At 33.4% G+C, this 20,343-nt stretch overlaps 3 protein-coding genes across 12 annotated transcripts; 2 read left to right on the top strand and 1 right to left on the bottom strand.

Annotated features, from left to right (window-relative positions):
* Positions 1 to 2,715: 2,715 nt before the first annotated feature.
* LOC101220996 (pentatricopeptide repeat-containing protein At5g61400) lies at positions 2,716 to 9,149 on the top strand. Of its 3 annotated transcripts, XM_011657024.2 has the most exons (5): positions 2,716 to 3,115; positions 5,426 to 7,663; positions 7,865 to 7,973; positions 8,062 to 8,100; positions 8,870 to 9,149. In XM_011657024.2, exon 2 carries the CDS (start codon positions 5,506 to 5,508, stop codon positions 7,480 to 7,482), a length of 1,977 nt encoding a protein of 658 aa, XP_011655326.1. In that variant the 5' UTR covers positions 2,716 to 3,115; positions 5,426 to 5,505; the 3' UTR covers positions 7,483 to 7,663; positions 7,865 to 7,973; positions 8,062 to 8,100; positions 8,870 to 9,149. The 3 variants fall into 3 exon arrangements, with proteins under 3 accessions (XP_011655326.1, XP_011655327.1, XP_011655328.1); XM_011657025.2 differs by lacking the exon at positions 8,870 to 9,149 and having other exon boundaries at positions 8,062 to 8,464; XM_011657026.2 differs by lacking the exon at positions 8,870 to 9,149 and having other exon boundaries at positions 2,717 to 3,115; positions 5,487 to 7,663; positions 8,062 to 8,464.
* A 1,736-nt stretch (positions 9,150 to 10,885) lies between these two features.
* LOC101213834 (40S ribosomal protein S23) lies at positions 10,886 to 13,045 on the top strand. The gene is made up of 4 exons (XM_004143761.3): positions 10,886 to 11,039; positions 12,074 to 12,229; positions 12,317 to 12,443; positions 12,777 to 13,045. Exons 1-4 carry the CDS (start codon positions 11,035 to 11,037, stop codon positions 12,915 to 12,917), a joined length of 429 nt encoding a protein of 142 aa, XP_004143809.1. The 5' UTR covers positions 10,886 to 11,034; the 3' UTR covers positions 12,918 to 13,045.
* Positions 13,046 to 13,272: 227 nt separating this feature from the next.
* On the bottom strand, positions 13,273 to 17,712 carry LOC101214079. Of its 8 annotated transcripts, none has more exons than XM_031885069.1 (10): positions 17,559 to 17,698; positions 16,706 to 16,897; positions 16,362 to 16,481; positions 16,088 to 16,279; positions 15,748 to 15,972; positions 15,463 to 15,494; positions 15,289 to 15,381; positions 14,548 to 14,701; positions 13,871 to 14,442; positions 13,273 to 13,752 (listed from the first exon to the last, which is right to left on the bottom strand). In XM_031885069.1, exons 3-10 carry the CDS (start codon positions 16,399 to 16,401, stop codon positions 13,384 to 13,386), a joined length of 1,677 nt encoding a protein of 558 aa, XP_031740929.1. In that variant the 5' UTR covers positions 16,402 to 16,481; positions 16,706 to 16,897; positions 17,559 to 17,698; the 3' UTR covers positions 13,273 to 13,383. The 8 variants fall into 8 exon arrangements, with proteins under 8 accessions (XP_031740929.1, XP_031740928.1, XP_011655329.1 ...); XM_031885068.1 differs by lacking the exon at positions 17,559 to 17,698 and adding an exon at positions 17,166 to 17,284; XM_011657027.2 differs by lacking the exon at positions 16,706 to 16,897 and having other exon boundaries at positions 17,559 to 17,712.
* Positions 17,713 to 20,343: the final 2,631 nt, after the last annotated feature.

Raw genomic sequence — 20,343 nt, forward strand, 5'->3', positions numbered from 1 at the left:
AAATCTTAAATTTGGTCTCTATTGTTAATTTATTGTAACTTTTTTACACTTTCTTTTTTGAATATATATATAGATATATCAGACAAACTATATAAACTAAAGAAACTACGATCAAACATTCTCATCAACAATAATGGAGATGTTAACAAATTTGCTCATGAAAGTTAATATTGAAAATATTTGAAAGTATTTTTTTTTGTTATTTAGTGGATGAAAATTAATTATACTTTTAAAAGTTCTGACATTAAAATTAGAACATAACAAACGACATAAAATTTCTATAGTATCATTGCTCTAATTACTAATATTGATATTAATATTGATATATATATATATATATATAACATAAAGTTAAAAGAGTTTTGGACATATACTAAATTCCATTTGTGTGGTCACCATAAAAAAATAAAAATTAAAACAAATGGCACAAAAATATTATTTTAAACATAAATAAATGTAAAATTAAAATAATTGACAAACGAACATGTGAAAAAGTTGATCTATAAAAGACAAAGAAGAGTAGTTTTATTCAATATTCAATATTCTCCCCCTTTTTCATTGATTGCTCCATACGACAGCAGCACTATGCAATCGTCGTCGCCACCACCGTGTACAGTGGTTCTTAGCCCTTGCGCCGCTTGTAAGATCCTCCGTCGGCGATGTGTCGATAAGTGTATTTTAGCACCATATTTTCCTCCGACTGACCCTTTCAAGTTCGCCGCCGTCCACAGAATATACGGAGCCGGCAACGTCATCAAGTTCTTGCAGGTAAACACCTACGTCTAAAATCAATTTAGAATACAATTTTATTTATTCATGTTTTTTCTCTCTTGAACTTAGAGGAATGTTGCAACGTCTTCGATATTTTCTATTTATCTTTTTTAAGTTAGTGTTAGAATCAACAATAAACAAACAAAGAAAGAAAAATATTGCAACACTACATGATACAAGTTGATGAAGAATTTTTTTTTGGGCATCTCTCAACGACCCATATTTTAAATGTTAGTTCATAGTTTTTGTGATCAAGCAATAAATTCTCTATATTTTTCTAAAATTGTCTTTCTACTATGATGTAGTTAGAGTACTGTTATAATATATGAGTGCAACGTAAGATGTTCTCAAGTATTACAATAATTAAAACATAGTCATAATTGATATATGATCGATCAAAAGACATATATACGAGAAAGAAAACATTTACAAACTTGGAAAAATCTACTATGTAACGTATTTTTGTAAAAGAAAATTTGATTTTTTTTCTCATGTTAAAAACAACATCGTCATTGCTCTACAAAATAAAAAAGAATAGCATACTAATTATGTAAAAAAGTAATACTACGAATAATTATATAGGAATTGCCAGAGGGTCAGAGAGCGGACGCTGCAAGTAGTTTGGTATACGAAGCGAATGCGAGAATTCGAGACCCAATCTATGGGTGCACCGGTTCAATATTTCAACTTCAAAATAAAGTGAGGGAGCTGCATGCACAATTAGCTGTGGCAAAGGCTGAGGTTCATAAGATGCAGCAACTTCAACATCCAAATTTGTTAGCCCTACCAAGAAGTCAATTTCAAGAACAACAAAACTATTGCATCTTCACCCAACTACAAAACTTTCCTTTTCCTGATTTTACCTCTCATCTTCCACATCTATAACAACAAATCTTCCCACATTGTTTCCGATATTCTTCATGCTCTTCGTAATCATCTTCTCTCTCTTTCCATATTCATATAAAACATCGATAAGTAAGTTTTATGTCGGTTGAGTCTACGCTCATGTTGTCAATAAAGTTTGAGTTTTTCTTTTGTTTGCTACTTTTTTTTTTTAATTGGGTTAAAAATACTATTTTGATCTTTTATTAATACAAATGGAAGGTATTGTATTTGAGTTTAAGACCTCTTAATACCCTCAAATGCATACAAATGTGTAAGTTGAATCAAGTTTTCATTAGCATCATTTTGATTTTTTTACTTTAGAGTGCTTGTTCAATTTTAATCTACCGAGCATTTAATTTTTTTCTCGTGTTATTTTCATGCATTCTTATTAATGATATACATACCCCTTGGACAATTATAACAATACAGATTTTTACATAACAAACCATTCTTTCACCATATATTTCATAAATATATTTGGTTAATTTTCATAAATCTAATAAAACACAACAAAATTTACAGTTCATGTAACAAAAAGCAAAAGTTTACTATATATAATAATTTGTATTCGTTTTAAGGGACTGATCGACATGGCAGCAATAAGCTCAGCTCAAAGCAACATGATTCTTACATGAAAAGTGAAAAAATATTTTGAAAGAATGAACTTAAAATGTCTAGTGAGTGATATTTTCAAAATATAATTTCCAAACATTTTATAATATTCTTCGACCATCCATAACATTTAAGAAGATTCACTAGAAAAATGGACCTTTCGTACGCTTGTAATTTTAGTTACTTACGTTTTTTGGAAGAAAAAAAGTCAAAAAAGTACGTGATTGCAAATATAAAACGTAAAAGAATTTTTATGAAAATGTGGAGGTGGGCCAATTTTTTTACTTTCGTAACGTTTTTTATAAAGGTAAGTAATGTAGTTTTTTTTGTTGATATTTTAGAAAATGTGGAGAATTTTTATGAAAAGAAGGTGAAGTTACTTTTACTCAAATGAGAAGTAATATCTATTCAATTGGTTTCGGATTTGAGTATAGGAAAATATAAATGATATTTTAATATTAAAAATTTAGGTCTCCAAATTTTCTCCCTCCCTCGACAATCGCGTCTCGGTTCGCCGTCTAGCCATCTGATCGCTCGGCTTCCTCTAAATCGGCGTCTCCATTTCTCTTGGTTCCTCTCAATCACCGTCTCCATCTCTCTCGGCTTCCTCTCAATCTCCGCTGATTTCGTTTCCGACTCTCTCCCTGCCGCCGTCTCCGACTCTCTCCTTATTCTCTCACTCCAGTAATTTCTCCACCCACTAGAAGAGCTCTCTCTGTCTCTGCAATTTCTCCACCCACCTTCCAAATCCGCCGCATCGAATTTCTTCGACCTCCCGGACTCGGCCGGCGTCAAGGCGGTGGAGTTTCGAATTGGATTGGGTGAAACCCACCTTGACGGAGACCAGGTAATTTCATTTCAAAATCCAATTTAGGGGATGAAAGAATATAATAATGTGATTGTTTGACTATATGATTTGATTTGAACTGAGTGAAGTCCTAACTAAACATAGATTTTATGTATTATAGTAAGAATTAATTTGGTTTTTCTTGTTGTAATACAAACTAGAATGCACTCTGCATCCCTTCTTCTAGTTTGAAATGTGTTTTTGATTTGTTGGAAAAATAAGATGTCGTGAGCACCTTAGAAGAAGATGGATTTTGACCCAACTTTTTGAGAATTGGGAGCATACAAAGAAGAGCCCCCCACCCCCCCTCAAATGGTGCCTTCCAACTTTTTATAGAATAATAATCAATACATAACATTCTACCGTATTTGTTTTACAATTTCATTGAGATTGAGATGGGATTGTTTTAAATTAATCTTACTGTATGCTTTTTTTTCCTTTCTTTGATTCCTTTTCAAATAAAAGTTATCCTTTGCAACAAACTACCACACAATCTCTAAGAAAACAAAATTACACAAACTGAAAAAATTGGATTATCAAAGTAGGAGATTACAGAGAATTCAATACATAGAGAGGGGAAAGTAACTTAAAAAGAAGAACTAGTTTAATGACATTGGAGCATGGCAATTAAATACTTTTTACTCGAGAGAAAAATTAGTGCAGTTGACAGCAGAATGTTCAAGTTGCAATTAGCCTAAAATAATAATAATAAAAGAATATTTGCCTACCCATATACAAAACTAAGCCCATCTCAAGTTACTATTGTTAAAGAATTTGAATAGTCGTCTTCTTTGTTTTGGCCTAGATCTAACCTTGGTTTTATTATGTTAGGAGTCTTTTGGTTATTTCAGAAGTGTTTTAGAACGCTTAGGTAACTAGAATTCTACTTCTTGGGTTTGTTTGCTTGTACGCTAGTATGATGCATCATGTATTTCTATTATGTATGATTATGACCTGTGTTCTTATGAAACTGTGATGCGTTCTGATATGGTTGGGCATGCCTTAATGTTTGTATAAATTTTAAATGTATAACCTGTTGGAATGCTAGTTTTTGCCAGTTTATACAAGCATGTTTTGAGAATGCTGGAACATACACATAATTTAATGTTGAGTGCATGTTACTGTTTATGTGGTTTTGGGCATAAAACATGTTAATAGAGTAGCATTGTTGGTCTTGGCTTAATTAGGATTGGTGCTATGAGTTTAGAATGGAAAGTAATAGAATTCTTGAGAACGTTGATGGGCCTTGGTGGAGTCAGTCAGGGCCCACGGAGAGGTCGTGGGCTTGGGTAATATCAGTTGGAGCTGATAGAGAGGTCAGTGGCCCTGGATATATCAGTTAGGAATGACAGAGATCGTTAATGACCCTGGATGAAGTCAATGGGGTCAATGGAGGGCGTTGATGACCCTCGATATATTTCATTGGGGCCTGCAGGAAATGTCAGTGGCCCTTGACACGATCAAATTGGCAACATGTCTTGAGGGATTTGTTGAGAAAGAATTGTAAAAATTTATCAAATTTGTGAAGTTTGATTTAAAACTGTGTTTTCCTTATATATGATGATCTAACTCATTGGTTTAGCTTGATGTAATTGACAGTTATTGTTGTAGTATGTTTTTGCAATGGTTGTATGTATGTTGTTTGGTTACTCTTCAAGTGTGGGCTACTTACCAGTACAAGTGTGTACTGACCCCCAGGATTTTGTAGGTGCTAACGTTGTGACCTTGGTGATGTTAAATAGGAAGTTTGAGAAAAGTTGACTACTAGTTACGTGGAGATGGGATTTTTTTAATAGGTTTTTATTTTTTTCTTCTATTGAGTTCTATTTTAATTTAAATTGGTCAATTTTAGCAAGTTTGTTGAATTTGATTATGGTGTTTTGTATATTATTTTCTAAAGTTGTATTAAATTTCAAATTGTTTAACATGTGCTTTAAATTGATAGTGTTTACGTTTACGTTGTTATATCGGCTAATTTTTTCCAAACTATTGTAAGTAGTAGAGTTAGTTAAAGGTTAAGTGTTGGTAATGTTCCCTAGTTAAATGTTGAATTTTAGGAACACTACAATTAAGCTACTTGAAATAAAGATAATTGAGCCTGTAACTGAGATGAGACAATTTTATTGCAGTCTTTCCTTGTATATTTGGCAATGAACTTCGGAATTCAACTCTCTATAAACTATCTATTGTCTTATCTTATTTTGTTGGTGATTGCCATTCAATTTATTTCCTTGTTGTCCTTGAAACTATGTATATTTTTTACTTCAAGTTTATACTAATGCCTCCACATTTTATTGTATTTGATTTTAGTTTGCTTTTACACGTAATTGGCAACAAATGTGACACTTATCTTGATGATGGGTGGCTGTAGATAAACACCAATTTGTGATATGCAATGGACAGTTTGCAAAAGAAATGTGAGGATGTTGATGACCCAGTTCCCATTGAAAAGTGTTCTTGTTCGCATTGGACTTAATGGAACCATGCTTCAAGTTGTTTCTCTGTCATCTTTGACACCTGACAGTCTAATTACCACCGTACTTAACTGTAGAAGCCCTTGGAAAGCACTTGAATTCTTCAATGCGGCACCAGAGAAGAATATTCAGCTTTACTCAGCAATCATTCATGTCTTAGTTGGATCCAAGCTACTTTCCCATGCCAGATATTTGCTAAATGATCTCGTACAAAACCTCGTAAAATCTCACAAGCCTTACCATGCATGTCAGTTAGCATTCAGTGAGTTGAGTCGCTTAAAATCCTCAAAATTTACTCCCAATGTTTATGGCGAGTTAATCATTGTCTTATGTAAGATGGAGCTTGTAGAAGAAGCTTTGTCGATGTACCACAAAGTTGGGGCGGCACTCACGATACAGGCTTGTAATGTACTTTTATATGTTTTGGTTAAGACTGGGAGGTTTGAATTGTTATGGAGGATTTATGAAGAAATGATTTCCAATGGGTTGTCTCCTAGCGTTATCACTTTTGGCACCCTAATTGATGGTTGCTGCCGTCAGGGAGATCTTTTAAGGGCACAAGAAATGTTTGATGAAATGAGAGTGAAAGGAATTGTGCCAACAGTTATCGTGTACACCATTCTTATTCGTGGGCTTTGCTCAGACAACAAAATAGAGGAAGCAGAGAGTATGCATAGAGCAATGAGGGAAGTCGGGGTGTATCCGAATGTGTATACTTATAACACTTTGATGGATGGGTACTGCAAGTTGGCCAATGCAAAACAAGCTCTTAGATTGTATCAAGATATGCTGGGTGAAGGTTTGGTGCCAGATGTTGTAACATTTGGCATTTTAATTGATGGACTCTGCAAATTTGGAGAGATGAAGGCTGCTCGAAATCTTTTTGTGAATATGATTAAATTTAGTGTTACTCCTAACATAGCTGTCTATAATTCTTTGATCGATGCTTACTGTAAGGTAGGAGATGTTTCTGAAGCAATGGCTTTGTTTTTGGAGCTGGAAAGATTTGAAGTTTCGCCCGATGTGTTTACATACAGTATACTTATTAGAGGTCTCTGTTCGGTGAGTCGAACTGAAGAAGCAGGTAACATATTTGAGAAAATGACGAAAGAGGGAATTCTAGCAAACTCTGTTACATATAACTCATTAATTGATGGGTGCTGCAAAGAAGGCAAAATGGACAAGGCACTGGAAATCTGCTCCCAAATGACTGAAAATGGTGTCGAACCCAATGTGATCACTTTCTCAACGCTGATTGATGGGTATTGCAAGATAAGGAACTTGCAAGCTGCTATGGGCATATATTCAGAAATGGTTATCAAAAGCCTTTCTCCTGATGTGGTTACTTATACAGCAATGATAGATGGGCATTGCAAATATGGTAGCATGAAAGAGGCTCTTAAACTCTATAGTGATATGTTGGATAATGGCATTACCCCAAATTGTTACACTATCAGTTGCTTATTAGATGGACTTTGTAAAGATGGCAAAATTTCAGATGCACTCGAACTTTTCACGGAAAAGATTGAATTTCAGACACCCAGGTGCAATGTTGATGCAGGAGGAAGCAAGCCTTCACTCACAAATCATGTTGCTTATACCGCTTTAATCCATGGATTGTGTCAGGATGGGCAATTTTCTAAGGCAGTGAAGTTGTTTTCAGATATGAGACGTTACGGTTTGCAACCAGATGAAGTGATTTATGTAGTCATGTTACGAGGGCTCTTCCAAGTTAAATACATCCTGATGATGCTACATGCAGACATGTTAAAATTTGGTGTTATCCCGAATTCAGCTGTCCACGTGATATTATGTGAGTGTTATCAAGAGAGCGGATTTCTGAAATCGGCTCAAAATTGTTCCAAGGATCTTGAGGAAAATCTACATGGATGAGGCTATCTTGCTGTGACTAGAAAAGTTTTAAGCATCCTCACTGTCTTCCTCATGAAGCCAAGTAAAATAAAAGTGACCAAGAAAACCAGCCCATTCTCTCTTTTGCAAACACGCTGGAGCTTGATAAAGCCTACTCTTGTTGATTCATATGGAGCTCAATACTCTCACAAGTTCGGATCATGTAAGTTATCGCCAAATTTATTAATGAACTTTTTATATTGGAAATTGAAACAACCTTAGCACCCTTATGATATCCCATGCAAAACAAGATTTCAGAAATTACAATAGATCTGAAATACTTGATTACATAGAATAAATAAAAGCATTTCAATTGAGGTAGTTTTTCATTAATTTGTTTTATTTTCACTCTTTTTATATGCAGATTTTTTATTGGGAAATTGAGAAATTGGTTGGAGATGAAGGGAGGTGGTTTTCTACAATGAAGATTGAAGAGAGTTTCACTACTGATCCTGAGGAAGATAAAGAATCAGGTACCTTAGGGTTTTAATTCATGCAAAATTATTTTGTATATATAACTTAGAATCTAAATTGAATAAAGTTTATTTCATTCCTTGACAGAAAACCGACAACAAATCACTAAAGAAATGGTTTGAAAAGGTAAGAAGTTGGATAATCATCCCATTATATTAGAGAGTATGAAAGACTAACTGAACTTTTTTTCCCACTTAAAAGTATCTAATTGTTAATCTTTTAATATATGGTTCAAAAAATGCTGGCAACAGTAATTTAAAGCCATGAACTTTAAAATATTATCTACTTATTTGTCACTTCATGGTTTTCCTTTGTATATACTTATTCGTCAAATTCTTGTGAGAAGATGATATTTGGCTTTGTAGTGCTATTGTCCAACTTTCTTAAATAACTTTGAAAGGGAACGAGTATCATGTCGCTATGTATTTTCGTATAATTCTACATTTAAAATTGAAATTTATATGAATAAAAAATTTGATTTACAAACTAAGCATTATCTGTTGTTGTTTACGTCGAATGTGTCTTCGATCTGTGTCAACAACATTGAGTCATATGGTTTACTAAATGAATAATATGCTATATATTTTTCAAGGTTTGATCACACATTAAGCTTAAATCTTGAACAAAATTATTCTAAACGAATATAAATAATGTATAGTTTTATAAAACAATTCATATTAAAATTCTTACCGTACAATAATAATAAGCGTTATCAGATGTGATAAATTATTTTGTAATTGATGTGTACTAAGGGAAACAGTCATTTGATACAGTGGGCTCGTGTGTTGCTCCTCCTTGTACACAAAGTTCATTTCGCAAATGCCACATTGCGATATACTTTGTATTGATCCTACACCAATCTTGATCGTTTTTCTCTTAAATCAATTTGGTGCAGTGTAAGATTTGTATAGCACAATGATGGTTGGGTTTGAAGCTTACTGAACTATCACAACACACGATTTGGTACATGCAACTCAATGATATGCTTTTATAGGGCCCATGTAAGTCCATGCCACTTCAACAATATGACATCGATCAAGAAGCAATGCCATAATATTGAATTTGTATGGTGTCCAATTAACATGTTAGAAAAATAAACATAAGTAGACAACAAAAAATAAGTAGATAACATTTGTATAATACTTTACTACCCGAATGTGTATCAGTTAATCAAATATCTGTTGATAGGTTAGCAATATATTTGTCTATTATTTCAATGTAGGTAGAGCACCACGTTATCTAATGTGTGAAAAAATTAATAATAAGTTATAAAGAGTGAAAGTTCTATTAATATATAATAATAATAATAATAATAATAATAATAATAATAATAATACTTGAAACTCATTGGTCAAGCAATTGGAGTCTATAATGCAACTTATGAAGCTACATTGGGAAATGGGAAATATGTCATATGCCCATACTTGCAGTATCATTAATGGCCCGCGCCCTAAGAGTACGTACCAACCTAGTCAAAATCACTTAAAAGCGGAAGAAATGTGCAATGTACGAGGGTATTTAACTTGTTGGCAAATAAAAAGACTTCAATATATGAGTTGCATTATGCATGCACGAGCTTATCTCTGGATGTTCACAACATCAACATTTAGTGGCAATTCTATGAATTGTTCAGCCAACCATTGAAGACTCAATCTTTGACTTTTCATGTCAGGTGGTAAAACTGCTAAGAAATCTTCACATACTTGCTGTCAGGTTAACGATTCTACAATAGGCTCTTTGTCCACAAGTAACCTCAATTGGATCGCAATGTAATTGTGCACTCTTCACAAGACATATGAAATGTGTGAGTCTCTAGTCTCCAACGCTCCACCAAAGTAATAATTAAGTATCAATCCAACTGCATGAATCCTATATGTGAAACTCCAAGACATCCAACAGCCTCTAAGTACAACACTCATCAAAAGGGATCGTGTGTTGCGATGCTTCCTCTCTCCTCAACCAACTCAAAACCAATGTAGAGGAAGTATCTCAAAACCAATATGAGCGATGGGACAGTTGTTGATATAGTTGGGTACGATCAACAAGGTCAGGTTCCATTGTGCAAATTTCCTAAAACATATTTAATTAATAACATAGATTAAACCCTAAAATATACATCAAGTTATAAAATCAAACAATTACATAAAAGTAGTTCATTAAAAATTACAAAAACCCTAAAATACAACATATATGTGTCTTGAAGAAAAAACACGTAAAGGACAAGTACCTCATGTTATGTCCTTCTGCCTTACAGATTGTATATCTAACTAATTGATTGGACTCTAACTAATTTGATTGGACTCTTTTCAATCCATTTCATTATGGATCCTAGTAGTTTTAGGTCAACGGGGTTCTCTAAGTAAGTCTGCATTTAGGCGAACTTCACTGAATGATAACTTTGGTCAATAATCTAAATATTTATAGTCAAACGATACTTGGACATCAAGCAAATCAAATGACTTTAATTTGTCCTTGATATATGTGTATGATCCAATGACTCCAAATATTCTAGAGAGACGTGAAAGATCCAACAACCACAAATTAATCTTGAACAAAGTGTGAGATTCAATGATCCAAAATTGAAGAAAAATCTTGATAATTATCCAACATTATTATGGCTTCAATTGAATACTTTAACATTTAATTGAATATTTCAATTTACTTTGTCGATTTATAAAACAAAATAACATTATCACCATTCCACATAAGCACTTAACAATTCAATCATTTTTGTGTTTGTTTTAGTGACCCTTTAGAATCATTTTACTAACCTAAGAAACTAAAATGTCACTATTAAAATCTTTTGATCGATTCCAAATCTTATGGACTAATAGTTCATTTTTGGACTTGGTTTTATGCTTAATATTTATTGAAAACAAAAATTAAAGAGTCATGAGAAAAATAATACATAGAAAAGATTTATATTTTATAATATTGTATATAAAATCCCGCAATTGCAAAGCAATTAGGGTTTGAGTTACCGCCAGTCAGTCTTCACATACTGCTTTCGAATTTGGGCGTTTCTTGAAGAAGTTTACTGCATCTTCCTTATCTGCAATCATGGGGTACGCATTTCTCTCTTCTCTGCATCATCTTTCTTCCATGTCCTTTCTATCTTCTTCATCTTCATCCAATTATGTTCTCTCCGACAAGTTGTTCATATTCTTTTGTTCAACTTTTATGAACAACCCTTATGTCGCTTGGATCTTCGATTTTAATCTGGCTATTTGTTAGGATGTTAAACTGAACATTGCAAACCTGGAGAAACGATGCATCGAGGAGTACTTTCCTTTTTCTTTTTATTTTTTTACTCCAGAACAAAATGGATTATCGAAGCATTTATTTGAAATGTCTTGGTTTAAAACATGGTTCGATCGTTCTAGTTGTTTTATTGATAAACTGATAGGCTCGGAGTTGCGGATAATCTGTTTTTTTTCCGATTCAGATTATGTGAGTGCATATGGTTCGAAGAATTTATTCGTATAGCATCGGTGGAAACAACTTTGTAGATTCAAAACTCGTATACCATCTTTTTGATATGTTCGATTACAACTTCTATACCTTTTTTTTTTTTTTTGGGAGAGCTGTTGAGCTTAGATTTCTCATACTCAATATCAGTATGTAGATTCCGTGCTTCGCTTATGCTGGGTCTTTAGTCTCTCTTTCTCTGATCATCTATTTTGTTAAGGAGTATACTTGGATACTATGAGTGGAAATACCTTCCCAAATCATATACTAAGCTTGGATAGGGGATATTACTGTTTAATAATTTTGATATGTAGTTTCGTAGGAGGAGACATGAACAGAGATTGGTTTCTCACCCTCATTGAATTTCATATGCATGCTCCCAGTCTTAATATGTAGAGTAGATGTACATTATTCTTCACAAATGCCTAGAGTCTTCAGCCCCATCCAAATAATTGGAATATACATACTTAGCAAAACTGATTTTCTCCAACTGTCTTCTCTATTGTGTGTATGTTCAACTCCCTGCTATGGTAATGACTGAGTTTTGTTTCATATGTGCACAGCCAATTTGTTCTGATCATGTAACTAATATTAGTGATGATTGTATTTTCTTTGTTTGCATGTCGTGCAGGAAGACTCGTGGAATGGGAGCTGGTCGAAAGTTGAAATCTCACCGTAGAAGGCAGAGGTGGGCAGACAAGGCATATAAGAAATCTCATCTTGGTAACGAGTGGAAAAAGCCCTTTGCAGGGTCGTCTCATGCAAAAGGGATTGTGCTTGAGAAGATGTAAAGCTACCGATTGATTCTTATGCTATTATAGATGAATTACTCACGTTTATTTGTCTTTTAACAAAGTTGAATTTGCTAATACAGTGGAATTGAAGCCAAGCAGCCCAACTCTGCTATTAGAAAATGTGCTCGTGTTCAATTGATTAAAAATGGGAAGAAGATTGCTGCTTTTGTGCCTAATGATGGCTGTCTCAATTACATTGAGGAAAATGTAAGTTCACCTAATTTGCTTATGCAGTAAATTATTAGTAATGTTTATGTTATTTCTCCTGCTGGCCGCCTACATTAGTTTTTTTCCTAGAAATGAAATCTATGCCCAATCTTAAAAACTAGAAAACTATTTTCTGATTCTCACTAACTCATGTGTTGGTGGTCAAAAAGTGGTGAAAGAAAGGGTCCTATCCTAACTTAGAGGGAACGAGTTCCATTAATGTGAATTTACCTATTTTAGTATCCTAAGAGTTGTAAATATTATGGCGAATGAGATAGGTAAATTTGTACTGAAATGATAGGTTTTAAATTTGTTATTGTTTTGTGTTAACAGGACGAGGTATTGATTGCGGGGTTTGGACGTAAGGGTCATGCTGTGGGAGATATTCCCGGTGTTAGATTCAAGGTTGTTAAGGTTTCTGGAGTTTCACTTCTTGCTCTCTTCAAAGAGAAGAAAGAAAAGCCAAGATCCTAGAACCCTAAGACCAATGACACTCTGTTTCTTTAAATTCAAATTTTGATATACACTCTTAATCTTTAATTTTCAATGACACCACTGATATTATTGTTAATTTGGGAATGAAATCAATCGTATTCAAACCATATTCAACGACCCTTGCTCTCTAATAAAACTTTAGCTTTAGATGGTTGTGATCAAGAAACCACTTTCAAAGGATATATTACTGGGGGCTCAATGTGAACAATATCAACGTTACATGGATTGGGAGTGAGTGATTTAAAAGCTTTAAAATCACTTCTATTGTAAAAAAGTACTTCAGAACATGCCATTGATAATTTAAAATAAATTAGCCGCTTAATCTTAGAATTTATTTTCTCCCATCAAAAATTGAATTTAGATTATTATTGCAAAAATAATAAAAAGAAAGTTTTCTAGTCGTTTTGATTTTAGCTTTGTCAATCAAAATGACTATTAAAACATTCTAATTCTGTCTATTACTTGGACGAAGAACTCCATCACAGTTTAGAGCAATGGAGTTTACCTGGTTTGCTAAGCCCTCAATTTGATGATCAACTGAACAAAACTCATTTTCCTTGTTGTCATCTAACTCGTTGTACTTTGAGACGATCTTCGTAGATTGATTACACTGGACTATCTTGTTATATGTCTTCACTCTTGGACTTCTTTTACTTTTTGTGGTTGAGATAGACACAGGTGTTGCTCCATTTTTACGATTCCGAATAGCGGTACTTGGTCGAGTCATAGGAGAATGAAGCTTAGTATGTCGAGTATGATGTGCACCAACATCCCGCTTGGCATCAGCATCAGTAGCCAACTCCAACGTATTTTCCTGTTCATAGGAAAAAACTCAATGTCAACAAGTATGTTAGCTAAAAAGTAAACTACATAAAAGCAGATTCGGGATTCCAAAGCATAAAAACATAGGAGACTTGTAGAATGGAACTAACCGCATAAAAATAATCGAGTTTTGGTGATGGCATTCTCAGGCCTGACGGTTTTACTTCTCTCAATATACTTGATGTATCAGCATTGCCATCTTCTTTATGGCCTTTTTGTTGTCGTCGATTTACTATCGATTCTTGATTCTTGTTCTCTTTTAGAGAACTTCGAAGATTGGAATATGGACTACCCTTGCTTCTATTAATTCTTTGAGTTGCAGAGGTTGATGACAACTCCAATTGCCATTCATCAATTGAGCTTGCTGGTGATGGTGATCCATACCACGAGGATGGTGGTGTGGTGGCCTGGCAATAACTTCCCACTTCTGTCTTGCTTGCCTTCGTCTTCATCAATGGAGTTGTTGATGATGCACCGACGACAAGTATATTCGAACCTCGGGAGTTAACTCTTCTTCTAAAAGTTGGGGGTGATTTTCGAATGGTTATCTCAGACGGAGGGCGGCGACTGGCATTCGATGTTGTACTGTGTGATAGAGGTGATCTAATTGACTGAGTTGAGTTATGGATGGAATTTAACGACTGCCTTAAACATGGTTTCTTCAACTTCCCCAAACTTTCTGCTGTAAAGTAAGAAAGCCATAGGTACATTATTATGAATTTTGTTTAGGTGGAGAAACGGGAATTATTATACACAAGTGTTTAACGTGGATTGAGTTGATGCATACCTGAAACCGAAACTGCAGACCTGCATCCAAGTTTGACATGCTTTTCATCCGAGGAAGCAATCTTGGTTGAATTTTTTGAAATCTGCTTTGAGGTCTTGAATGGTTTGAGGGATGAAGATGAGTAATGTTCCCTACTTTCACCCATATGTTTCAACTAAAGAGAGAGCACTTTGTCAGTATAACCATAAAGAGAAACGAACCTAGTTTAAACGCCGAATTCTAAAGCATTCACAATACAGGCTTGAATATGTAATCTGATGTTCCAAAAGATCAAGTACGAGGTTTCCTAAAACTCTAAGTTGTATTTGTATTTATCCTTTTTATATTATATACAATTTTGGCTCTAGAGTTCAGAAAAATGGACGATTTGAACTCTCTAGCTCTAGAGGCATCTTTTGATTTGTAATATGATGTTTCCTCTAATATATAATTGCTCTCTCCCTCTCTGCTCATGAGCGTAGCTATAACGTTGTTAGTGAACTACATAAATCTCTATGTGGATTCTCTATTACTCACGTTTTTTTTTTTTTAATCTTTGAGAGTCGATGTCTTAACAATATTTCATTTGTGTAAGGAAAACAGATGCATACTGTAGTAATCAAGGAAAACGCTAACTTAAAGCCTCCTCTTTTTATTTTCATTCCTTGCTCTTGTGAGTGGAAAAGAGATGGAGGCTTTAACTGAAGAACTACACCAATCATCCAATCACCCAAACCAAATAAGACAGAAACCGAACTGTACCTCCATTCTTGGGGATTTTGGTATCTCTTTAATAATCTTCTTTGATCCATGCTTATTAATACTCTGCTTTCTGCAAGTTGGCATGGCCTTCATCTGAAATATACGTGGAAAATATTACTTTGGGAACAAAGATGGATTTATGAATAATAATTTTGGAGGCAAGAAAGAGGTTACCATAGTTCGAGAATCCCTCGGATCGGCTGAAGCTGTAATAAAAAAACCAGATGAATATAATGACAGTTACATATAATTTAAAGTTTTAACTGCCTCACAGTTCTACTAATGATTAAGAAATGCTACACTTGTGGAACTACTTGGACGACTTCAGGACAGATGAATGTGACAGTTGCATAAACTCTTCTTGAATCTTATTTGTTCTACGGACACGGTTCATGATATTCTAGCTTGCTTCTACCTTTTAGCAAATCCTGTCAAATGTTAAGTTGCAGATCCCATTACCTGGTCTTCCCGGTTCAAACCTTGAAGAAATTGGTTTGGGGATAGATGCTCTAATGTCTTCAAAAAGATCCATCTCAAGTCGACTTAACGAGGAACCTTCACTATCACAGGCATTGTTGGACTCCACAGACCTCCAAACTTCATCCTCAATAACGGAAACTAGATGGCTTTCAGGCTTCTTTAAACCGTTGTTAACAATGGCCAACTCTAGAGGGTTCAAAACTCCTGAAGTATAGAAAAACATTTGATCGTACAGTTTAAGTCATCCATTTTTAAAAATACGAAACCCACATATTATTGGTTAGGCAAGATAACTTTATCAGGACAGTTTTAAGCATACCTTCGCTAGTGAAAAATCCATTATCCCAAGCTAAGCTCTTACGGTAGTTGTAATTTTCAGCTTTGTTATTAGTGTCTGGTTCTAGTGATTGAGACGATAATAGAAGGTGTTCCTCGTTCCCCAGTATGTTAACCACATCATCATAATTCCTTGAATTCAAGGCCGTAAATAATTCCTCGGGTTCCAGTACTCCTGTCAGTGTCAACAAATGTAATAAAATGAATTGTAGCTTACATAGAAATGTAGTCTGAAAAGTAAATTTTATAGGCTGTACCTGGGCTCGTAAAAAAGGCGCTATCCCAGGCAAGACTCATGCGCAAATTGCACTTGGAATAAGAATCTCCATTTTCATGCCCATTAAGAACATCAACCTTCTTCCGGATATTTGAGTTTGCTGTCAGATACGATTCAGTGAGAAAATAGCAAAGAATGCAAAAAGTAGTTAAGGATCAATACAGAAGAAAGATGGATTTTACTTGTTCCTGTATAGAGGATGAGCTTTTTTTCATTAGCTAACATTAAAACCAACTATCACAAAGAAACTCTTCTCATGAAAAAGAAAACAATAACAAAGAAACAATTAGATCATAGCACTCTTCTATTGGCACTTAATCATACCCTGACATAAGGAAGCCAAGTGTTCCAACTGAAGAGCTTGTAAGCCGCATTTAATCAATAAAAATATCTTTCATGGAAGCAATATTTTGAGAAGCATCTATGTTACCCAAGTACGATGTACAAATCTTGATGCGCACAAGAAATTTCACGGAAGCAGTATTGAGAAGCTTGTTGGACATCTTGACATTTTATCTTAATCAATAAAAAGATATTTCAAGATTCAAGCATCTAATCCAGTTACGATGTAACAAATTGGAAATTCTATAACAATTTAGACAAAAGAGAAGATGAAATTCAAGAAATATGTTCGAAATTGAGTTTTCATGCATTCATAATAAGATTCCAAACAATCTTTCCCCTGACATGAAGAATGTCAACATCACAGAAAAAACGTTCACAGACGCATGATTGAGGAAGCTAGTAAAGCTCATCAAAATCGATAAGAAAAAAAGAAAGAAACCAATTCAAGATTCCAGCATCTCTGCCATCCAAGTAAAATGTATAGCAATCAAAATTCAATAACAATTTGAAGACAAGAACTAAGAGAAGATGAAATTCCAAAATACGACAAAGAATCCGAGTATCCACATGTATTTATCGTAACTTCTAAGAACAAAAATAAAAGAAAAAAAAGGGATACAGACAAAAAGAGTCCACTATTCATCAAAGTGACAAAACATAGAAAAGAAATTACAGTGTGACTTCATTCCGGATGAGAAGGTAAAAAAGAAAAAGTGGAATTATAGATTTCCGATGCTCGAATAGTGGCAGGACTTGCTTGAAAGTTAAAACACCGAGATAAAAGAATCGGAGTAGATAGAAACTATGAACAGACAATCGAAAAGCAAAGAACCTGAGGGTTGAGATATTCGAAATCCGTTCTTGGAGGCCATAACGAGGGATTGGAGCTTTTCATTGATTATGAATCATTTTTTGAGAAGCGAATCTGAGGATAGAGAGAGAAGTTTTTGAAATTTGGCAAACTATTAATGTTAGGAAAATGATTACAATAGAAATGAAACGGCTTCAAAATAATAATAATAATAATAATAATTAGTTTTAAATTTTAAGAATTCAATTTTCTTAAACAAAAAAAAGGAAAAAGAAATTATTATAATTCAAAAAATTATACTTTGTGTTCTCGTAACTTTAACGAATTGAAGTCGTTTCATTGTAAATGAAAATCAAAATAGATGATGACCAAATATCTATAAGAATCAAAATTAACCCGTCCGGAGAAATTAGTGAACAACAACAATCAGCTTTCAAATAAGTACTCATGAATGATATGAGATATTGTTTTATTGTTGAATAAATAAATACACAAACATTCAAATAAAAGTTTGAATGGGATTTGTTTTATTGTTGAGATTGAGATTGAGAATGATATGAGATATTTGAAACCAAAGAATTTGTGTTAGAATTGAGAGAAGGAACGGAAAGGAGAGGACCCATATCACGTATGAGAATTTCATCTTCTCTACACTTTTATGTGTTGATGAATCAGAATACTCTTGAGATGGATAGATAGATAGATTGATTGGGGTTCTCTTTCAAACACATAACAGGGTCAATGGAGACATTAATCCCTTCCCCTTCCCTTTCAAAACAATCTTTTTTTTCATGTGGACATTTGGCTTTTCAAACACATTGGGCATGGTGGGAGACTCGCGCGAAGAGGTGAAGAAATGTAAAGGTTTTTGGTGTTTTTTGAAAAAGTAGGATAGTTTTGAATTTAAATGAAGAAAAATGGGTGAGTTTAAAATAAATAAGGTAAAACGGATAGTTTTTTTTTTTCTTTTTTTTTTTACTTTTAGGGAATTTTTCTTTATAATTATTTTAAACCTTCCTTTACCATTTTTCTCTCTTTCCTTCCTTATTTATTATTTGTGAAAAAAAAAAATATTTACATAATCATATATTATAGTTTTGATTTTTTTTTTTCACATATTTACTTAATCATATATTAATAATTATATACTTAATTATTTTTAATTTAATGATTTTTGTAATAATTTATTATTTCTAATTTTTTTTGTTTTACACCTTCATATTTTTTCAATCTGAATATTTCTTCTTTTATTTTAGTTGTATATTTTTTTTTCTCAATCTATTTGATAATAATGTTCATGATAATTTGATAATTTTACCAATAATATAAAGTTTAGGGATGATTTTTTTTGTTTAAAATTTATGTAATTAATCTTTATGTTTTCATTTCTTTTGTTATTTTGATTGTATCCAGTTCATACTACTATTATTAACTCCACATCGTTTTTAAAATATTGATCAAAATACATCAAATTTAAATTTAAATTTAAATTTAATTAAAACATTAAGAGAATTAATCAATCTTCCAACGACCACACAAAGTGAAAAACTTGGTTGAATGGGTATTTGACAATGATCTGGTATTGTATTAAGACTATGTATATTGTTCTCAATTTAAATTAACTATGTGTATATCTAATATACCAAAATATACTGATTACATATGCATTTTAAATTCTTGCAACCGTTTGAATTCAAGTGTTTGTTTTCAGAGGAAGATTTCATGGAAGGAAGTATGCTCCATGAGAGTGAAAAAAGACATTTCGAAAAAGGGGAATGCTTTAAAAAAGCTGGGGGTATTAACTCTTATATTCGGAGTATTTCCTAAGATTTCAGAAAATCATGATCACAAAATAGTGAAGAATTAAACAATAAGCTGGACAAACTGATTATAGAGGTTGAAGGGATTAAAGAAAATTGACTGATAAAAAGAATTTTGAATAAGAAAATATGAAAGAAAGGGATGAGGATCGTGATGGAGGGAACGGTCAAATAAATATTGGATTGGACTATGGAGAAGATAATATGAGAAATATTAATCATGATGGACAAACTGACATAAATGAAAAACCAATAATGAAAATGAAAATACGAAGGTGTGTTGTTATCCTCTAAAGTATATGTAAAGTTCTTTATATCATACACATATGTATATCTATATATATACTATTGCGTATATATTCATGGTTAACATGACGAACAAAATGAGTGCTTAGATGATATGGTCTATCACAATTTTACTTAGAGAAGTAGAAAAAAAATAGAAAAAAAAGCAATAAAAATGAAGGTAAGTACTTTTGTTAAATCGTATATATATTATATTTACTGAGTGGTGAGAAGGGCACAAGACCACCTAGAAAAACCGATCGATTGTAACTTCTCACGTATACTAGGTGCATTAGATTCGAATAAATGCATTTGGTGTTCAAAGTCAACAACATTATAAGTCTTGCCACATGCATGAAAAACGGTACCGAATATTGATCTATACTTCAACTTTAAGTTCCTACGTAAATGAATCAGGCACATGCAATGTAAGACGATGGTAGATTTCGATTCTTTGCATATACTTTTGTGTCGGTTGGATATTATGACAATGTCATTCCTACTACCAATTATTCGCTTTAATTGATTGCAAAATCACATCCAAGAGGAATTATTTTCAGAATCGACCACACAAAAAGCTAGTGGTATGTGGTAATATTTGATCATTGGCTTCAGGACAAAGCAGATAAAAGAGCACCTCGACTTATTCTTCATGTTTGTTCAATCAATAGTTATGACTAACGAAAATATTGACAACCAGA

This window comes from Cucumis sativus, chromosome 5 (assembly GCF_000004075.3).
Source record: "Cucumis sativus cultivar 9930 chromosome 5, Cucumber_9930_V3, whole genome shotgun sequence".
NCBI classification, from domain to species: domain Eukaryota; kingdom Viridiplantae; phylum Streptophyta; class Magnoliopsida; order Cucurbitales; family Cucurbitaceae; genus Cucumis; species Cucumis sativus.